The sequence below is a fragment of the Anser brachyrhynchus genome (assembly GCF_964034855.1).
Source record: "Anser brachyrhynchus genome assembly, chromosome: 3".
NCBI lineage: Eukaryota > Metazoa > Chordata > Aves > Anseriformes > Anatidae > Anser > Anser brachyrhynchus.
Window position 1 is genome coordinate 41881574 of NC_137696.1, and position 19345 is coordinate 41900918.

A 19345-nucleotide genomic window follows, 5' to 3' on the forward strand; every position below is an offset into this window, starting at 1 on the left:
CTGTCATTGTGTTAAGGACAGCATATGGCCAATGACCACAGAGAAGGAGGGAAAAGGAACACGTTGATTGTTCTGTGTTCCTGTGAGACTGTCATCAAAAAGGGGGTGATGCTTGGGGTGGGAAGAAAACGAATTATCACCTCCTGCTCCTGCCCAGTAGAGAGAATCATATCATCTTCCATAAGCATTTACAAGACCCATCATTGAAAACATTCGGGCTTCCTAGCACTGCCCACAACCACTGCCATTGCAGAGTAGCATGCTAGAAGCCATCAAATCTCCTGTTTATTCACGTTCGAGCACAACCCTTTGGTTTCCATTGCTCTCACTCCCCAGTAATGGGAATACTCCTGCTGCATTAACAGGCAACACATTGCTGCTCACCCTCTCTCTCTGTTGCCTCACCCTATTTGGGTATGAAAGCAAATTAATTTAGTCTTCTCTCACAACAATCGCAGAATGGTTTGGGTTGGAAGGGACCTTAAAGATCACCTGGATCCAGCCCCCGCCATGGGCAGGGACACCTCCCACCAGACCAGGTTGCCCAAAGCCCCATCCAGCGTGGCCTTGAGCACCTCCAGGGATGGGGCATCCACAGCTTCTCTGGGCAGCCTGTGCCAGGGCCTCACCACCCACCGAGTGAAGGGTTTCTTCCTTATATCTAATCTAAACCCACCCTCTTTTAGTTTAAAGCCATTACTCTTCGTCCTATCACTACACACCCTGACAATCCTGGTCCCCTCACCAGCCTTTCTTGTACTTGTTTCAGACTGAATTCATTCTTCATCCATGTAGGTGACCAGAACTTTAACCAGGAGAGGAATTGCTAGTCCTAATATTTATGCATAGGGGCATTAATATTTTTCTATTGCCATTCCTCATGTGTCTGCAGACTTCATTACCTTCTCAGTGTTGCATTGCCTGTGGACACCCGTGGTCATTAACCGACATGCCTAAATCAGCACAGACACCCCCACTCCTCTGTCTAGCTGATGAGCTCCCAAATTTCAGTAGAAATTGTTAGCAGTCTGTCAGCAAGCCCTTGCACAGGCCATTAATGCCATTTCTATTACTCTAGCCCTCAAGGTCCTGCAGCTGCTCCCAGCTGATGTTCTTCCTTTGTACAGACGATGGCTCTTTGCTTTGTGCAACCAGCCACTGTGATTAGCATGCTCCTGCTTTGTGTGTCAAGGCTGCTGATAATAACATGAAATAAAATCTCTCCCAAAACTGATCCTTGAGGAACTTCCCTGGTGGCCTTTCCTCTACTCTGATAGCTCCCACTTCAATGCAAGCAACTGCTGCCTCATCAGTCTTCACTATCAGATGCATCTTACAGCTTCCTGTCTTCTTCAGCTTAACAAATAATTCCTCATGGGGCTCCAATTCAGTTATTTACTCAAGTCTAGACGGATGACATTTACCACTGTTCTTTCACCTAGAAAATCAGACATTAGGTATCATTACGCACAAAAGAGATGGCAAGGGTCGTATCCGGGGCTGTCATGGAGGAGTGCTGAATTTAAATGCACAAGTGGCTATTCCACAATTCCACTTCTTGGAACAGCCAAGAAATATCAAGGCTCCCCCTTCAAGAAGATTGTATCTGGTGTCTGTACTTACTCTAAAGTGAGTTTAAACTCACTCACACCTTCAGGATTTGTCCCTCCAACATGTGAATGCTAATACTGAATATGTGTCGTAGCAGGACTTTCTTAACGTTTCAATGTTAACCTCTGCAGCTATCACAATAGCAAAAATTGATCATTTAATTCAGACAATCTAGCAGTGAACTCGTTTCAGCTCCTCTCTTCTCTCCATCCTCCATACACACTGATGAGCAAATCATTTAGAGAAGGGTTTGTCTGCTGACTGTATGGATTTTACTCAGCATGAAAATATATTCATCTAATTGCACTTTGAATGGTAAGGATCTGAATAAATGAAACGAATTGTTCTGTGGATAGAGGAATTAATGAAGACTGGTTTCCTGTGGGTTTGCGACCTGTTCCTCCATTTCCTACCCTTCTGCTGTCCCCTCTTCTCCATGCTTCCTATCACCTCACCTTGCTGCATCCCACTCAGCTCGTCTCATCAGTTTCATCTCCTCCTCTCCCTGCTGCCCTGTGTGAGCCAGCACACATGTAGAGCAGCACAGAGCAGTGCAGGGCTGCAGCCTCATGCCTTCCTGGCTCAGCCTGAGCGGGCACCTGCTTCTGCCCCCTCCCTCGCCCAGGCCCAGGAGCCTTGAGGAGGCTTCAAATGTCTGAAGGCCTGTCCCCATGTTAAATCTGAGTGGAAATGGTCAATTGAATGGCCAACTAAAAGATCTACTGGGATGACTGGAAAGAGACATGTGATGATGTACCCTTCAGTGTCTTAGAAAAGTGGCTAAAAATCTCTTGCAGTATGTATGCCAGAGCTAGTCCTGCTCTTGGAGCTTGTCAGACTCCACAGTTCTGAAACACAGCGCAGTGCCGAGAAGTCTTTCCCACCACCAGCTTCTGAGGACAGAAAGGACGTTCCCTGTATTAGCATTATGAGAGTGATTAGAGCCACCTAATTATAGCTCTGCAATGACAAAAATCTCAGCTCACAGATGTCAAGTTAGCCAGGCTTTTAAGTTCTTCATGTCCTGTGGCGTAGATTATTCCTGCTTTATAATTTTTCAGATCCATATTACAATTTTATGTCCAATTAATTCTCTGGGAAGATAGCAGTTCTCAGATGAACGTGGAGTAAATACAATCAATAACAAATTGGCTGTTATGAGAGTTCAAGTCACTATGGTATTGTTAACATTTTCCAGTAGGCCAGGTTTAGTTTTTTGTTTTTGTTGTTGTTGTTTCATATGATGTATGACACATTAAATACATAGCAAATGGCTTTTAGGTCCCTGTTTTCAAAGCTGCTACTGTATCAGTTTCCAAAAATGGTAAATTATGACGCAAAAGGGACCAAAGAAATTTGTCAACCCACAAATACTCCCTCAGCGCAACACATTTGCATATAGTTTAGCTAAGAGGTGTATTTGACCCAGGCATTTATAATTAACTCTTAAGTTGTCATACATAAAGAAAAGCTTTATATTAATTTCAATGTTTTTGTTGCAATGTAATTCCAAGAAACACCAATTAGCTATCAAATGCTGACAACTTGCACTTATCACTGATTAGGGCTAGATATGAACTATAAACCTAGCACATTACCATAGTGCAACAGCTCATTACCAGTCTAGCTTTCCTAGCTAATCTTTTCTACTAATTTTTATTTAGGGACCTTCTGGCTAGCTCATCTGAAAATTATACGCTAATGATCTGAGCAGAATCGAGAGCTTTAAACTGTAACACAGGAGAGAAAAAATTTCTATTTGATCTCTTTATGTTATGATAGATGCCATTTAATCAATTAGCACAGCAGTACACCACATTCCAATCCAGATCTTGCAAATATTAAAGAAAACATAAAAGGGTGAGAGCTTCACACATCTCTAGACCTTCTCCACCATAAGACAGAGCATCATATATATCATATATATGATAACAGAGAATGTTTAAGAGCACAGTCACTGAGCCAGCAGTCAAGACACTATTTCCTGTGGGTCTCCTACAAGTCCAGCATAGTGGATTGCCAAGGATGCGACTGCAGACAATAGATGGGACATGTTAGAGACAGGGTCACAGCACTGTGCGCTGTCTCTCGCAAAGTGGCCCAAGAGGCATCCTGGGGTACCTGCTGCCAGTTAAGCCTCCAGAAGGTTTCACATGGGAATGGCCCAGAATCAGAAATGTGGCTTGGAAGCTGTGTCTGCTTCCTTTACTTCTATTCTTCTTGAGATTATGAAAGTGTTTGAGGAGCTGCATCCACAGTACAGACTCTGGACAATCATGGACTACAGATGCTGCAGCAGTGACAATGAGTGTTTCATAATTATTTGCTAGAATTTTATGCTAAAATTACATAGAATTATATGATAAACAAGAATTACTTCTGAAATACATTGGAGATAAAGAAAAAAGGATATTTTATAATATTCACTTTTTAATGAGTACAAAGGTTTAAGGACGATAAGATGTAGGTAGGAAAGGGTAGGAAAATGTAAACAATCCACATTCTATAAAGCTTGTATAAATTAAGAGTATTACAGGATATAAAAGTTTTATATTTAATAACTAATACAAACAGATTGAGAGCAATGACAAAGATTTGAGAAGCAGCATAAGATCACATTTAGATGCTATCTCATTCCCTGTAATCTAACTGTGCTGGAGTTTCTTTTCTGAAGATTATGAGGTTCACCCAGCAATACCAATAATCATGTCCTGTGCTTCCTGGACTCTACTCTGAATGAGTTAAAGATAGAGATGATCAAAATTCATACTAATGACTTAAAAAACAAAATATGTTGTTAATTCAACCACTCAAACACCTCCATCGCTGCTCTCTACTTACGCAATTCAAAAACTGGATAATGCCAAAGAACGGCATGCTGAGCAAGTTCTCAACACTCATCTAGTCCTGACCTTGAGATGATAAGCAGGTAGTCTCTTATGTGCAGGAAGCTGGACCCTTTTCCTAGACAGTGGTAGAGATTTTTTCTCCATACTATGGACAAAAGGAGAAATCATTCCTCAGTACTCCCTTTCTTGGAACCTGAAAAGCAAGGGCGTGAAGACTTGTTGCTCTCTGCCCATCTTTCTAGATCTCCCAAAATACTGTTCTCTAGTTAAATACACAAAGGTTTGAAGATTTAACTGCAAGAAACATCTCAATATGAACATATTCAGACCACAGGGCAGAGAGATGTTCATTTATTATGGAAAAGGAGCTGGAAGGAAAAAGCACCATACATATTCCTATTGCATATTATGAGGTTAACCAAGGAGAACCTACTCTTGCATTCAGGTATTGCAAAACACTTGTGAAAAGTGATACAGGTAGGATATCAACTGTAAGGTCAGTTAACTTAGTCCCTTTTTATTAAGATAATAATCACTGGTAAATAGTATTAGTTTGCTTCTGGCACAATAGAACTGTATTTCCAAATTGTACAGTCTTAGAAGGGAACTGATATGAAGCTCCAGTTACTAGCACAATTAATATACAGAGAAGAATACAGAATTCATTAGATTTAATATGGATTACAGAATTAGATATTAATAGGAAAATTTTGGATTTTTATATTCCTGTGAGATGAATTAATGTAAAGCAACACACTGGGAATACTTATCATAAAGCATAACAGTTACTGGGTTTATATCTGTATGGACCATAAAATTATTAAGAAACTTATTTGTGCTCTGAACTTAGAGCAACTTTCAATATAGATAGGTAAAATAACCATTTAGTGCTTAAATGTGATATCGCTAGTCAAAATGAAACTCACATATCCACACTGTTATATTGAATATTACCTTACTATAATTTCACACACAGCCTGCAATGCTCTTCATTCAGCTAAACATTTCGTATTGAAAGGTGTGCTCTTTTGTTGCTGCTCTCTTCAATTACCCGTTGCTCTCTGGTCTTTGGCTAGGGGGACTTGTTTAGCAACAGGACAGTTTGCTCTCTGATTAGGCATCTAAACAGTTATTAGTGTGTAGCTGAGATTCCTTAAAAGAATCAGGCATCACCCTATAGAGAAGCACCACTGATGGATGGGACCTAGCCAATGGAATTAAAAATGTATTTTCATTGTCTTATTGCTCTATGGAAAAAAAAATGGTAGAAAAGTTTAAGCTAAACTATGAATTTTCTTGGGAGGACAAAAAAATCCATTTCAATTTTCGCAGTACACTTAACAGAAGTATTTGATACCAGGAGAAACCAGGGAAGTTCTTCCACAGCACTGCAAAAACATCGTGGCCCTGGCTGGACAAGTCTTGACCCTGCTGGGAACACAGGTGACAGCCCTGGGGAACGTGTACAGGAGAGAGACCCAAAGCATCGCATTCAGATTCACAGCAGCAGTAGCCTTTTCCCCAAACACCCTCATTGCCATGGGGCTTGCTGTGCTGAGAGGAACATTAGGGGAACTGTTACGACACCTACGAATGGACACTGAGGACTCCACTGGTTGTGTGACCTACCTGAAGTTTGTCTGACACACACACACATTATTTCTGGTGAACGAACCCATAAAGCACTGCAACCAAATGTAGCTGAAGACCAGCAAAAGCCACCAATTAAAATACCATTACACAACACATCTAAAATGGCTGAAGTCACCTAACAAGAGAAAAGAAAATCTGTAACCAGTTTAACAGGCTTATTTTATATTCTGTATATACATATATATATATACACAGTTCTCTGTGTGTGTGTGTGTGTGTGTGTGTGTGTATATACACACACACACAGCAACTACAGCACAGTTACCCTCAGTTCCCTTTTGTACATGGACAACTATCTTCCACCACTCCAGAAGTGCCCATACATGAAAGGTGAGCAGGAGTCAGGAGATACATGTGAGCGTGGTCTGACTGAGTACCCAGAGCTCCTGGCACAGTCTGTCTTTCCGCAGAAGTGCAGTTATTTCTGTAACACTATACCTTTGGAAGCATTTTTTCACCATGCAGTATATGCAAACTGGGTAGCAGATCTGGATACAGCATCTAATTCTTGTCCTCTTGCACAGGTGTGTAACTTCAAAGCACATCACAGGGAGCCTGTGAAAAACCTTGTTTGCAACAGAGCAGAAATGCGGTCTAGGAGCACAAAAGATTCTCTTACCCTGCTTATATCTGGAGGCAGAAATGAAAATTGTGTCCAGTCTTTATAAGACTGCTTCAGGGACCTTCAGGTCCTACTGGCAGAGAGGTGATGAGGTGCTTTTAGTAATTCTTGTTGTAAGTGGCTCCCCTCATTTGCTCTCCAGCTGTCTCCAAGATGAGCAGCACAGGTGCCTACTGCAGCCTGAGCTGCCCTGAGGGACTGGCACAGTCGACACAGGAGCTACAGGAGACCCCTGTCCCCTCGAGCTGCTGCAGAAGGCAGGCAGGACACCCAGCAGGGCCGCAAGCTCCGAGAGCAGGGCAGAGACCTCAGTGAGAGCACCCACTCCTGCAGAGAGCGACAGAGCCCTGGCTCAGGTTGCCCAGAGAACCTCCTCCCTCCTTGGAGATCTTCAAAAGCCACGTGGACATGGCTCTGGGCAATCTGCTCTAGGTGTCCCTGCTGGAGCAGGGGGTTGGACCAGATGACATTCAGAGTTCTGTTCCTTACCTCAGCCATTCTGTGATTCTGTGAACACATTATTCTTTCAATTCTGAGCCCCAGAATCCCTTCACATCTACTTCAGCTCCCAATTTCTCCTTTTGTTCTACAGAGATTGAAGACTGCATCTCCACAGGTCCCACCTTTGTAACAGTACCCAAAATAGCCGCTGCCACAGTTCTGCTAACCCAGCTCTCTGCTCTGCAGAACCAGAAATCAAAGGAAGGCAGAAGGGCTGATATTTCTGACAGTACTGATGTACATTTTATCATTGATTTTCAAAATGAGTAAAGCTTTTTTTCTGCCCAAGAGCAAAAACTTAGGAATAGAAAGAGAAACAATTTAGTAACTCAAGCCCCCTAAAAAATAACCCATAATTTAAAATATGGCAGATAGAACAATTTTGCTGATGTGATAGATAGGACAAAATAGATCTAAAACAGTTCCTGCTGTCTGAAATTACTTTTATTAAGTGTTGTCACATATTGCTGGAAAACATGTCACCTGATGGCATTTATAAATAAACAAAAATTTTAAAAATTAAAATAATCTAACAAGTTTGGTTCTGCAGCAGGAGAGGGAGCTCATTTTAATATTTCAGAAGTTAGTTCTCACCAGCCTTCTCAACTCTGAAAAGTCAATGCATATTTTAAAAAAATTCACTTCACATCTGTTCACTGTGTACAGGCCTGGAGGCAAGCACCATCCAGAAAACTTTGATCATCCAGCAGAAGCTAGTTGGTATCTGAAGGGCAGCGAGAGGATTGTCTTCGTCGCTTTCCTCTCCAACGTGTTATGAAAATAACAACTTCAGTAAAAGTTTGTAGGGAAAAAAAAAACATCAGCTGCAATGCCATTCAAATGCTACTGAAGCAATTTGAAAACTGGCTGAAATATTCAGCATTTACCAGCACATAATTCTCTTCAAAGCTCTTCAAAATGGGCCTGTCACTCCATTGAGGGGGTTCAGTTAAGTTTCATATTGGTGGTATAGAGTCAGAGAAAAGAAAGTCTGAAGAAACATTGTTCAACGATTTGCCCAGAGAATGTAAAACAAGATTTTGTGAGTTCACAAATGTGATTTATATACATTTCTGACTTTGAAAAGGAAAATCATATAGTCCTGTCTGCGCCACTTCAGGTGTCACACATTCCTATTTATGAGGCAAGTTCCCATATAACCTGCTTGAGCTCAAAATTCATGGTCACAGACCCATTTGCAGGAAGTCATCAGATGATCGTACATTTCCACTTTTCACATTCACCAATTCACACCATCAATCAAGCTCATCCCTTGCAATCCCAGACAATCCCATCACTAGGTAACACTTAACCCCATACTGCTTCTCTCAAAAAGTAAGCTGTTAATCATTGATTTCTGAACATGAACTACTGTATACAATACCCCTTAGCAAGGATTTGAGGATTATCTCATCTAATTAGATATAAGCATGTTTTCTAATCTCTGGGTTTAAGTCAAAGCCCAATAAAAAGACTTCCATTGACTTACACTGAGTTTTGGATCAAGCATTGTGAGAACTTGATTATGCATTTCAAAGACAAAGAGACCTTAACAAAAAGTGTAACTAAATGACAAAGGAAGAAAAGCAGTTAACTGAGTTAAATGGTCTGGATGTCTCATGTCACTAGGGATGAGTCTTGAGAAAGAAATCACTGAAAGTTTCTGGAGGTCTTGCAAGCGTAACAATCCAGCTGACTGCTAGTTTTCAGACTCCTAAAAGCAGGAGATTCTAGGAGACAAACTAAAACATTCTTTAATATTTATTTATTTATACAACTGCCTGCCATGTGCAAACAGGCTCATTCTAGCAATGAAAAGTTTGATTCTTGGGAAGTTATTCCATTGACTAACAGGAAGCACTGTTAGCGTGCTTTCAAGCTTACATCCCTCTGTCTCATTACTGAAGGATAATCATTCTGCCACGTCGTCTCACCAGAGCAATTCTCTCCTCCTGTGTGTACTTGCATCCTTGAAATACTACAGAGCAGTTGTCATCTCCCCTGTCAGAAAGGAGCTTCCTTGCAAGCTATGAAGCTTCATTTCTGTTATGGTGTTCTTCCAGTAAGCAACCCTCTCACCTCAGACCTTTCACAATTCCTCTTGCTTCTCTTTTAAATTCTCTGCAGCCTGTAACATCTTAGCAATGAGGTGCTCAAATCTGAACGAGGTATTGTAGGATCTGGTACTATGCAAAGAAAAGCAATTTTCTTTGGTAGTCTGCAGTGGCATGTGTGTGCTTTCTTGCCCCAAGTCACACCAGTTTTGTGTAGGGAAAGAAGGATCATCAGGGAAATGAAAGTTAGCTTCACAGATAATATTTGCACGTAACTGTTCAAGGAACTGGATATAACCAAAAATGTGAACTAAGGCTAATAAAAATTACCACACGCTTTTTGATAATTTGCTGCATTGCAAAAGATCTCATTATTCCAAGAATATGACTATTTAAAAATTGTTCAATTATACATGAAATGAATTACCACCACGTTTCCATGGGAGAAAATGTATTAGTGTTCAATTGAGCCTGAACTAGTCATGGAACAGGTGGGAATAAACTGCTGGATACCCTTACTGAAGCAATATTAAGGTTCAAAATGGCATTTTAATGAATTAAGTATAGATTCATTTGTACATGAAATCACCACAACTGCCTGTTTGGGTCCCAGTCAAGTTATAATTCAACAATAACTGCATGCTACCGGATTGCTTGTTCATTACCAGTCGTGGCTGTGCTGGCCCTGGACCAATGTGGTGTCCTTCCCTGATACAGCTATCTGCTGATGATAGGAATGGCTATTTAAATGCAATTAGTAATTGCTATTAAATCTTCCTATAAACCAAAAGCACTTCCCTTCTCATTTCATTTTGCAGTCCATCATTATTTGCTTATTACAGTATCTGTAAAGAAGTAATTCATTGAGTGGCTGAAAGAGCATTAGAAGAGCTAGCTCACGAGGACTGATTCTTCCCACGTGAACATCTGTGCAGAGTGGAGCCACGTCAGCTGAGGTCTGCTGTAAAACTGGGGTAATGGGATCGGGCTCAGTGAAAGCAACACACTCACCTGCATCCTCCCCACACACATGCAGACACCCTTGCTCCAATAATTAATGTGCTGCCAGTCTGGCACAACTGAACTGAAAACCCAAAGCTGGGGAATGGCATGCTGTGGCTTTGTGCTCCACTGAACCTTTCCTTGAGGATTTTGTCTACTACCTCTAACTAACTTCGTGATGAAACACACTACTGTAATAAATAAATAAATAAATAAATAAAAAAGCTCAAATCTGCACTATCAGCTGTACAAACCATCCTACAATAAACTGCATTGCTGATGAACACTACAACAGTGATTGCTGGAGCATGCAAAATCTGTTACCCTCCTGCTCCTAAGTTGCAGATTAAATTACTCTAATAAAATGTAAAAAGTTTTCCTAATTCACAGACTGTGCATCCCTGATTCCATCTATAGTTCCCTGGAATAAAGAAGAAAATTGACAGATATTCAACCTAGTAAAAGTGTCAGCTACAGAAAACCCCCAAAGGTGAAAGTAATTGCCAGATGCTCCAAATCCTCATTATATCCGTGCTGACAGTGTTTCTGTGCTCACCTCTTGCTAGCAACTGCATCGCTCTTCCAAGTTGCCAGAGCACTCTGGCGAGTGTCAAAGAGTGTGCACCTAAGGCCAGGTCCTCAGCTGGTATAATATGGCAAAGCTCCAGGGGCTTAAGTGCCTGCTAGCCAAGGCTCTGGCCCGTGCGACCTGGCTGCCAACGTCATGGAAAACTTCCTTTGTTCCTGAGCAGCTCACAGTTTTGATAGCTAATTAGGAAATATTTCACATTCAAATAAATCTCAATTGACAGCTCTCCTACAACGGGATCACTTGGGGGTATTTCTTAGGCTTATTCCTTTATTTGAATGGGCTCATTTCATTTTCTCCTTTGCTTCCCAGTTCTCTGTGGATTGTTGCCTCCTCTATGCCTTATCTCCCAGTCTCTCTTGGAGCTCTCCCATTCATTTTGGACCATTTCCCAGTCCTGGGGCTCTGTTTCAGCTGTCACTCATGTCCTCATTTTCCCTTTCTATTCCCCATTTATCTGCTCTCACATTTATAGAAGCAAACCAGCAAAACAGTTCTTCACCCACTTCTAATATATTAAGTATTAAATTAACACAGAAAGATTGCAGATTCCAAAGGCTGCACAAGATTTTATTTTCTGAGGCTTTCTGTGGCTTTTGCACCATGTTCTCATTGAGGAGAAGCAAAAGCAAGCAACAGAAAATAGGAATGCAGCAGTGGAAAGCATAAGTAACTGGAATCACTCAAAAAATAATAATAATGTGATTTTAGGTTTAGACTTGAGTGAAGTCACCAATAAACAGATTCCCCATTGAGCATATAGTTCAATTTTGGCATTAACTTCTTACACTTACCAAGCAGACTCAATTGTATGAATCCCACTAAACTAAGACTTAGTACAAACATGTAGCTAAGGATAAAATCTCCAGTACTCATACTAGTTATTGTACAGGAGTCTTCCTGGAAACAAGAACTCCACCAAGCAGCGTACCATTTTCCTTACATAGAATACTCTTTCATTGATTGGGTGTTACTGCCAATTCTCTCCTCAGCAGCTGTTCAAATTGCTCTGCAGAGAAACCCTCCCAGGACAGCACTAGCAGAACCATCCCTTGTGATGTTCCACCTTCTGAGCGTTAGTAGGAGCAACTACCAATGAGGATAATCCCAGAGTCAGACCGATCATGCTACTATATGCTTAGTAGCAGGCATACGGGAAGCCCTGTCAGAGTCTTTCATTGCTGTAAAAAAACATACCGTGTCTGATTCTGTGCCAGTACCATTTTTATAGTGCTGCAATTCCACTGATGACAATGGAGGTATTCCTGATTTATGCAGGGATGAAAGAGAGTGTAGGAAAATTACCACTACTGTAGTTTATTTGCCATCATGGCCTCTCTTTCCATCATGTTGTCTTCACATCAGTTAAACTCTTGGTCTATTCTTACACATGCACTTTCTCCCAAGCTGGCATCTGTGTAAGAGCCCCCAGTCCATCTTTTTTTTTTTTTTTTTTTAAGTATAACAGATGAAGCAATGGCAGAGATACAGGTAGTGTTTGAAAAGTACAGCATCTGTGCTATTGATCAGTTAATTCCAGGTGCTGTGTTCAGTTTTGTTTAAATTTATTGTGAAGTGGTTTTTAGCTTTCCTTATCTCTTCCTGAAAAGTTTTCACCAACGTTTCATCTGAGAAAAATATTCTAACTTGTGCTATAAATGCAAAGACAAGATGCATAAACAAAAGATATCCTCATTCTTTTCTCATGCAATTCCTCACACAGATGAAAAAACTGCAGACAGATACACCCATTTAACCAAGAAGAGAATCTGAATTACTGGATTCATCCAAACCTCATTTTTGTTTTAACCCCAATAATCAACTAGCAATTTAAGGAAATACCTGACATAAAGCATACTCTTTCAGCTCATCTTTTATACTGCAATACCATAATACATCACTTTCCCTTTTCTCCTTTTCACTTAAAAGCAGTAATAGTCTACCCTTGGGAAAAGCATAAAGCCAGATTTTCCATCCCATTAGAACAATCTGTGTGAGCCTTTAGCTCTGAAATAAAGGTAACAGAGTCCTAGCAACACTTACAATGTAAGTCATGCTTTCTGCCAAGTCTGAATGCCCTTTACAAAGTCCTGCTTGATTTTTTTCTAGCTCAGTTTTATAAATGTGAATATATACATAAATAGATGATTTTCCAAAGGTCATGCAGAAAGAAAGAAAGTTTTAGCCTAAGGTTTAAGCACCATATTAGATCTTAAAACATGGTGGCTTTGGCTCTCGTATAACCTTATACCAAACACTTAGTATCTTTTATTTTCTACCAAAAAAAAAAGAAAAAGAAAAAAAAAAGAACACACAATACCAGCATGTAATATATGGGACAATCTGCAAACATCTGAGAGAGAAGCAGAAGTTCAGAGAACAACATTCATGCTTTCAACTCACACCCATCTGTCTTATGAACAAGACTCCACCTCTGGATAAGCATGAGCATCTAGTTCAAAATCCAGGATGCCTCCAGAAACACAAACACATTGGGATAGCACATTAAGAGAAAAGCCTATTAGATAAAACAAGCAACAATTTCTGAAAAAGAAATTCATACAGCCTTGCACTTTTCTAAACAGTTTTCTTACATTCTCACAGCCATTAAAATGTATAAAAATGATTATTTCCTAAACAGCATTACCATGAATTATCGCCACTACTGTTGCCTAGCAACTGGAGTAATTTTTGAATAGTGAGCTATATAAACCAGTATCTGGAGTTTGTGCAAATGGGTATTCATCTGAGGGTTTAAAACACATTCCTCATAGAAATCAGATGCAGAAAATGCAGCACTAATGTAAAGCTGAAACGCTTTTAAGAAAATAAAACAGCTCTAATAATTGCTGCAGCTTAGCAAAATCCTCCTCCTATAGCAGAGCTGTCAAACTTGGTCAAGGCTGGAGTTGAGTTCCTTGCTCTTCTTGGCTAGCAAGTGCCCCTTTCCAATTTTCATGAAGATGTTTGACATTCCTGTGGAGGAAATCATTCTTGCCCAGTCTTCTGAGGGATTTGCTCCTAACTCAAGAGCAATAGAAAATGGTGACATGAAATGGCAACATATTTAATTCAAATAAATAATTCTATTTTTATATGACACATATTGAGCTAGAAGAACTCACTGGTTCATATCGTACCATGACAGAGTGATGTGCTTAAAAATGTTCAAAATTGGTCTGGACATTAATAATGACAAAGAGATAACCCACTGATATATTAGAGAGAGATTATAAGCACTTTAATGAAAGATACAAGCTCCTTTAAATCATGGCATAGTCACTTATTAGCTGCATGTGGTTGCCCATTATAGAGATTCTTGCCCATTCTTCAGACCCAAGTGGAATTTAACTCGATTGCAGGACAAGATCCTAACCTGTATTTTTTGATGTCTGAGAATTTCTATATTACTTTCTTACAGCTCTAATAGACAAGCTCATGCTGAAGATAATGTCAATCTGTGTTACTGTTCCCAAACTCTTTTCCCAATGGAGAAAAATTCCAAGTTACTGGCTTCCAAGGCTTTCTAGCCTTATGGGTTAAGAAAAAAATGTAAAATGTGCTGAACACCAGCGTGTTTCATGGAGACTGCAGACAAAGAGGCAAATTCATCTTGGCACAAACACACAGCCTGCTGAAGACAATGGAGTAATATCTGCCTATACCAACAATGAATCTGAGCAAGCTTTTCCCTACAACTGCTACCTGTAGAGACAAGGCTGAATACAGCACTAGGTGGAGTTTAAGAGACTGCAGCTTCTCGAAGTTCAGAAAACATTTCTGCAGTAAGAGAAAACCTTTATGTGTTGTTCTCAGACACTATTTCAGGGCTCCCAGGAAGCCATACAGTGCCTACCGACAGGCTGCCACCAACTACCTAATGGCTGTTTAATAGCTCGGGCACAGAAAAGATGCTCCATTTTGTCTGTTGCTATGTGGAAATTTGTTGAGACCACACACACAATGCACAGTGCTATCGCATAAAGGAAAAATTTCCCTTGTTTTCCTTCAGTACCACTCACAAATGGCAGTCAACAAAGTTTTAATTTTATCCTTAACAATGAAAGAGAATAACCCTAAACAAAGGGATATGATCTCAGCTAGATAGGCTAGCCGTTGCTGCAAATAAGAGGTGCTACTGAACACATATCACAACAGTCTATGGGATGCACAGCCTCTTCTACAATGCAGCACACACACACACCTCCTTCCTCTCTCCTCCACCTAGGGGCTGCACACACCTGCACTGCCAGATCGTTGAGCAACAGTATGCTTCCACAGCCACCACTCATGAATAGATCACCCTTGGGAAAAAACACATTCTGCACTCTTCTCAGCAAGAAGTGGACAGAAGTTGCTCCAAAATATACCAGCATGTTTAGCAAATTTCATTTTAAAAATCCTCTTTGGAGACAGTGACATTGCCTCTGATTTCCAGACAACAAACCACTGCTGTATTACTGTGCTTCTGTTCTTATAGGAGCAGATACAAGAGGAGATGCTGGCCTGAAGAGAGCTTTTATATTCTTACAGCAGTACGGAGACATTGACGAGCAAGTGTGCTGGCACCACTGGCTGTGGAAGCTCAGAAGTGCAATAGCTGGGAACTGCTACAGAAAGGGATTGCTAGTGCAGCAAGTGGGAGACATGTTTGGTAATGCTTTTCTCACAGTCGGGCACTGCCAGGAAAAACAGCTGTTGTATGTGGTAACTATGCTTTGTGTGTTCAGTTCTAGCCTAGGGAGCATCATTAACATCATTTTTCTATTTCTACAGTCTGCCTTCTCTTCCCTTCCATAAAAACTGAAAGGAAGAAGGACAGATTTTTTTTGATAAGCATAGACTGAGCTGCATTTAGTGAAGCAGTGTTTAAGCCATTTCCACACTACAACCAGGTGATCGAGCCACAGAACATTTCATGAATATTTATGTGTACAAATTTGGTTGGCCCTTAACTGAATTCCAGTCTGACTGAATTCCAGGAACAGGAATATTTCTGAAGAGCACGCTTCAAGCCCTGAATGCCAAGCAATTTTGGTAAATAAATGTTTAAAGAAAAATAAAATTAAAACCAAAAACCCATTTCATCTTTATTTTCTAAAATGAAGACAAAACCAAAGAAGTAAAACTTATCAATATCTTATATTCTTAAATTAACTTGAGAAACATGGTATTTATAGTCTTCAAAATGGTAAAACAGGTAGAATTTATGGACTCAAACATACTCTGTGAATGACTTTCTTAGTTCATTTTCATGTCACCCTACTGTTCCCAACTCCAGATCTGATATACACATCTTCCACAGATGGTTACATTCAGTAGCAGTTTGATTACAAGATGCTACGTAAACTATTCCTATGAGGCTGGTTGCTACTCCTAGGATTTAGGCTAGAGAAAAGCAATACCTTCCACAAAATCAGAAAACTCTCTAAAATAAAAGTTGTATGACTGTCTGGGTTGGGTAATGAGTCCAAACTTGCTTTCAGACCTGTATACATGACGAATGGGCTGAGACAACAATGAAGAGAAATGAGTACAAAACATACCTACTAGGTGAGCATTTCCTCTAATTTCCCAGAAGGCACCTGCAGTAGCAAAGGCCACTTGTCTAGTGTGACAAACAGGGTCTACTTCTTTTTTTGCAAGTGAAAGGCTGACAGAGATTCAAACCACACAAAAATAAAATGCAAAGTAACCTTGCATCACAGAAATAATCCCATGGCAAAGATTCATGTACATTGTGACAGATACGTTTGAGAAACAAAAATGTGCATAATGAACAGTAAAACATTTTTCTCAATAATGATTTATCTCCTTTATGAGAGCAACTTTTGCCTCCATGGAGCAAATACAAAACTGGATCTCTGAAGCTTTAAAGGATTAAAAAATCTTCGAATAATCCTAGAAAACAAAATCCTCATGTGTTGAACTTTCATCCTTAAGATCTTTAAGGCAACTAGGTCCTCTATCTTCAGGCTTCTTCCTTTGTAACCTGAACATGAAATACAGTGTAGCTACCAGATATACCGCTAGATTAGGGTTCACTGAACTTCAGGGAGGTTTTGCAGACTACCTCAAGAGGACTGCACTGACCCCAGGAGTCTCTCTCCCAGCTTACCACAAGTCTGCTGTGAGACAAGTAAACTGCCTGCAAGCATCCTCTCATTAGGTGTAACATAGATGTATACTAGGTGTAACAATATCACTTACTTGTACGGGATGTGTTTGCTTCCATTGACAAGGGCAAGGATGACATTGCCCAGTGCTGACAACGAGAGACAGAGGCCAGAGCTTCCTTCGCGGTTTTTGCTGAGCACTTTCACACAGCTCCCCAGGTCAATAAGGTGCAAGCGGCTACGACCTCCAGACACTGCCATAAACAAAGAAAGCAAATGGTTAGCATGTGCCTCCAAAAGCAGTTTCCCAAGAAAGCTAAAGACTAGCTACGACTTGTGAAGAGGAAACAATCCAGAAACCTCTCTTAATTCGTGGTATCAGCAGCAAACTGTAGGGATCCTGCAAGTTCACTTTCAGCCTGTATTGCTATACGTTTCTGTCCGCTACTGGCTTGCTTACAAATTGCTGAGGTTTTCACTACTCATCCGCTCCTGCAAGTTTAACTCTGTGGCAGGCAGGCAGAATGTGCTTTTTTTATTATTATTTTTTAATATAGCTCCTTTAGCCTATACCTTAGTTGGCTCTGTTTCTCTCTCTGAGATTTCTGTTTCTCTGCCTGGAAAACTACACGTTGACAATTGCTGTTTGGTGAGCAGTGGTTTTGTGATAGCTTCAGTTTTTCTCTTATCTTTCCCATCTTGGATACTGAAGGTCCATAGGAACCAAAGCATCAATGGGATATTCAGCTTTGCTTTAAGTTTACATATTTTTACATTATCATTTGGGCTAAGAAAAGGTTTTCCATGCTGTGGGTAGTGGATTGTTAGAAAGCTGTTCTGTTCTGAAAATGGTTTCTGTAAAACTGGCAGTGGGTGCCTGTTTTCTGTCATGTTTACTCTGTATCAACACAACTACACTGAAAGTGAAGGATGTTACCTTTGAAATACCAAGATTAACAGATATTTGCTCTTATGAAAAATCTATGTTTCCTTTATGAACCCAGGGGTGGGGACTTCATAGAATTAACAGAAGTGCTTCTAATTTTCTATTTTCTGAAGACAATTTCCTAGCTGCTTTCTTTTTCCTTTTTTGTATTTTGTTGTTGTTGTTGTTTTACATCTGATCTTTGACCAGTCCTCCCTATTCTCAAGAGTTAGTTTAGAAGCAACTGAAGGAAAAGACAGTTTTGTTATAGCATCATAACTCAAAAGTTAGCACTCTTTGAGGATATGAACATAAACAGAAGTAGAAATACTTTCACTTCTGAGTTTACCTCTGTGCAACTAAATTCACATCCATTTCTACATAGCACCCTAACTCACGCATCTAATCAAAAATATTTATATATATTACAATTGGGGGAGACCTGCTCACAAGAAAAGATGGCGATGGGAGCAACTATATGATGGAGATCTTAGAAAAGAAGTTTCCAGATCCATTTCATTGCTTTGGAAATGCCTTAACAACCACAAACACATTTTTCAATGATCCTGCATTGAGTAGCTGTGGTACCATGGCATGTAGGCGCCACAGGAGGTAGAAGAAAATCCACAGAAGGAAATAAGTGCACATAGATATGTGAAGAAGAAACTTGTAAAACGCTGCGTGTTGACTAAAAGGTGATACATGATCATATCATTTTGCAGATTTACTTAGAGAAAGTTTAGTATGAAATACATATCTAAATATATAAATCATACAGCTACTAAAGGCGTATGAAACATCAGCATACTAAAGGCATATGTAACTTAAAAGATGTTAACCTACATTCAAAAAATAAGGAGGGAGATTTCATTTTGCAAGCACTGCAAAGCACAAGGCTCACTGCTTATTGCTACTACCTGTTATCTTGCATGACACAAAACTCTAAAAATACAAAGCCTTTCTGTAGAAACCATGACAATGCATTATATACAATGCTAAAATTCTGATTCAGTTGTAGGTTATAGCTAATTAAAATAAACAACTAGAAATAGATTTTTATGATAAAAGAAGAAAAAAAGAAAAAGGAACAAAGAAGAAGTGGAAATAAATTAGAAAAAAGGAGAAAAATGAAGAGGAGAAAAAAGAGAACGAAATAACAGAGAAGACAAGTAAGAAAGGAAAAGAGCAAATTAAAGAGAGAAAATAGAAGGAAAAAGAGAAAGAAAAAAAGAAAAAAGAAAAAAAAAGAAAAAAGAAGAAAGATGAATATTTCTGTGAAAGTGGTTTATGCTATGGAATTTGACAATAATATTCCAATAATGTAGCCAGTATCTCTCGAAACAATTATCAAAATACAGTAACTGCTGCTTTTTTTTTTTAGGTCTTGTTAGCTCTTCAGCTACATTAGGTATTTGGCAAGAAG

At 39.9% G+C, this 19345-nt stretch overlaps 1 protein-coding gene across 8 annotated transcripts in view; it reads right to left on the bottom strand.

The window, feature by feature from the left end:
* KIF26B (kinesin family member 26B) overlaps positions 1 to 19345 on the bottom strand; it is a 293782-nt gene that overhangs the window by 35749 nt on the left and 238688 nt on the right. For all 8 annotated transcript variants that reach the window (XM_080586714.1, XM_080586713.1, XM_080586717.1 and 5 more), the window contains one exon: positions 17092 to 17251. In XM_080586714.1, coding sequence (XP_080442840.1) covers positions 17092 to 17251 — 160 coding nt within the window. The remainder of the gene's footprint in view (positions 1 to 17091; positions 17252 to 19345) is intronic.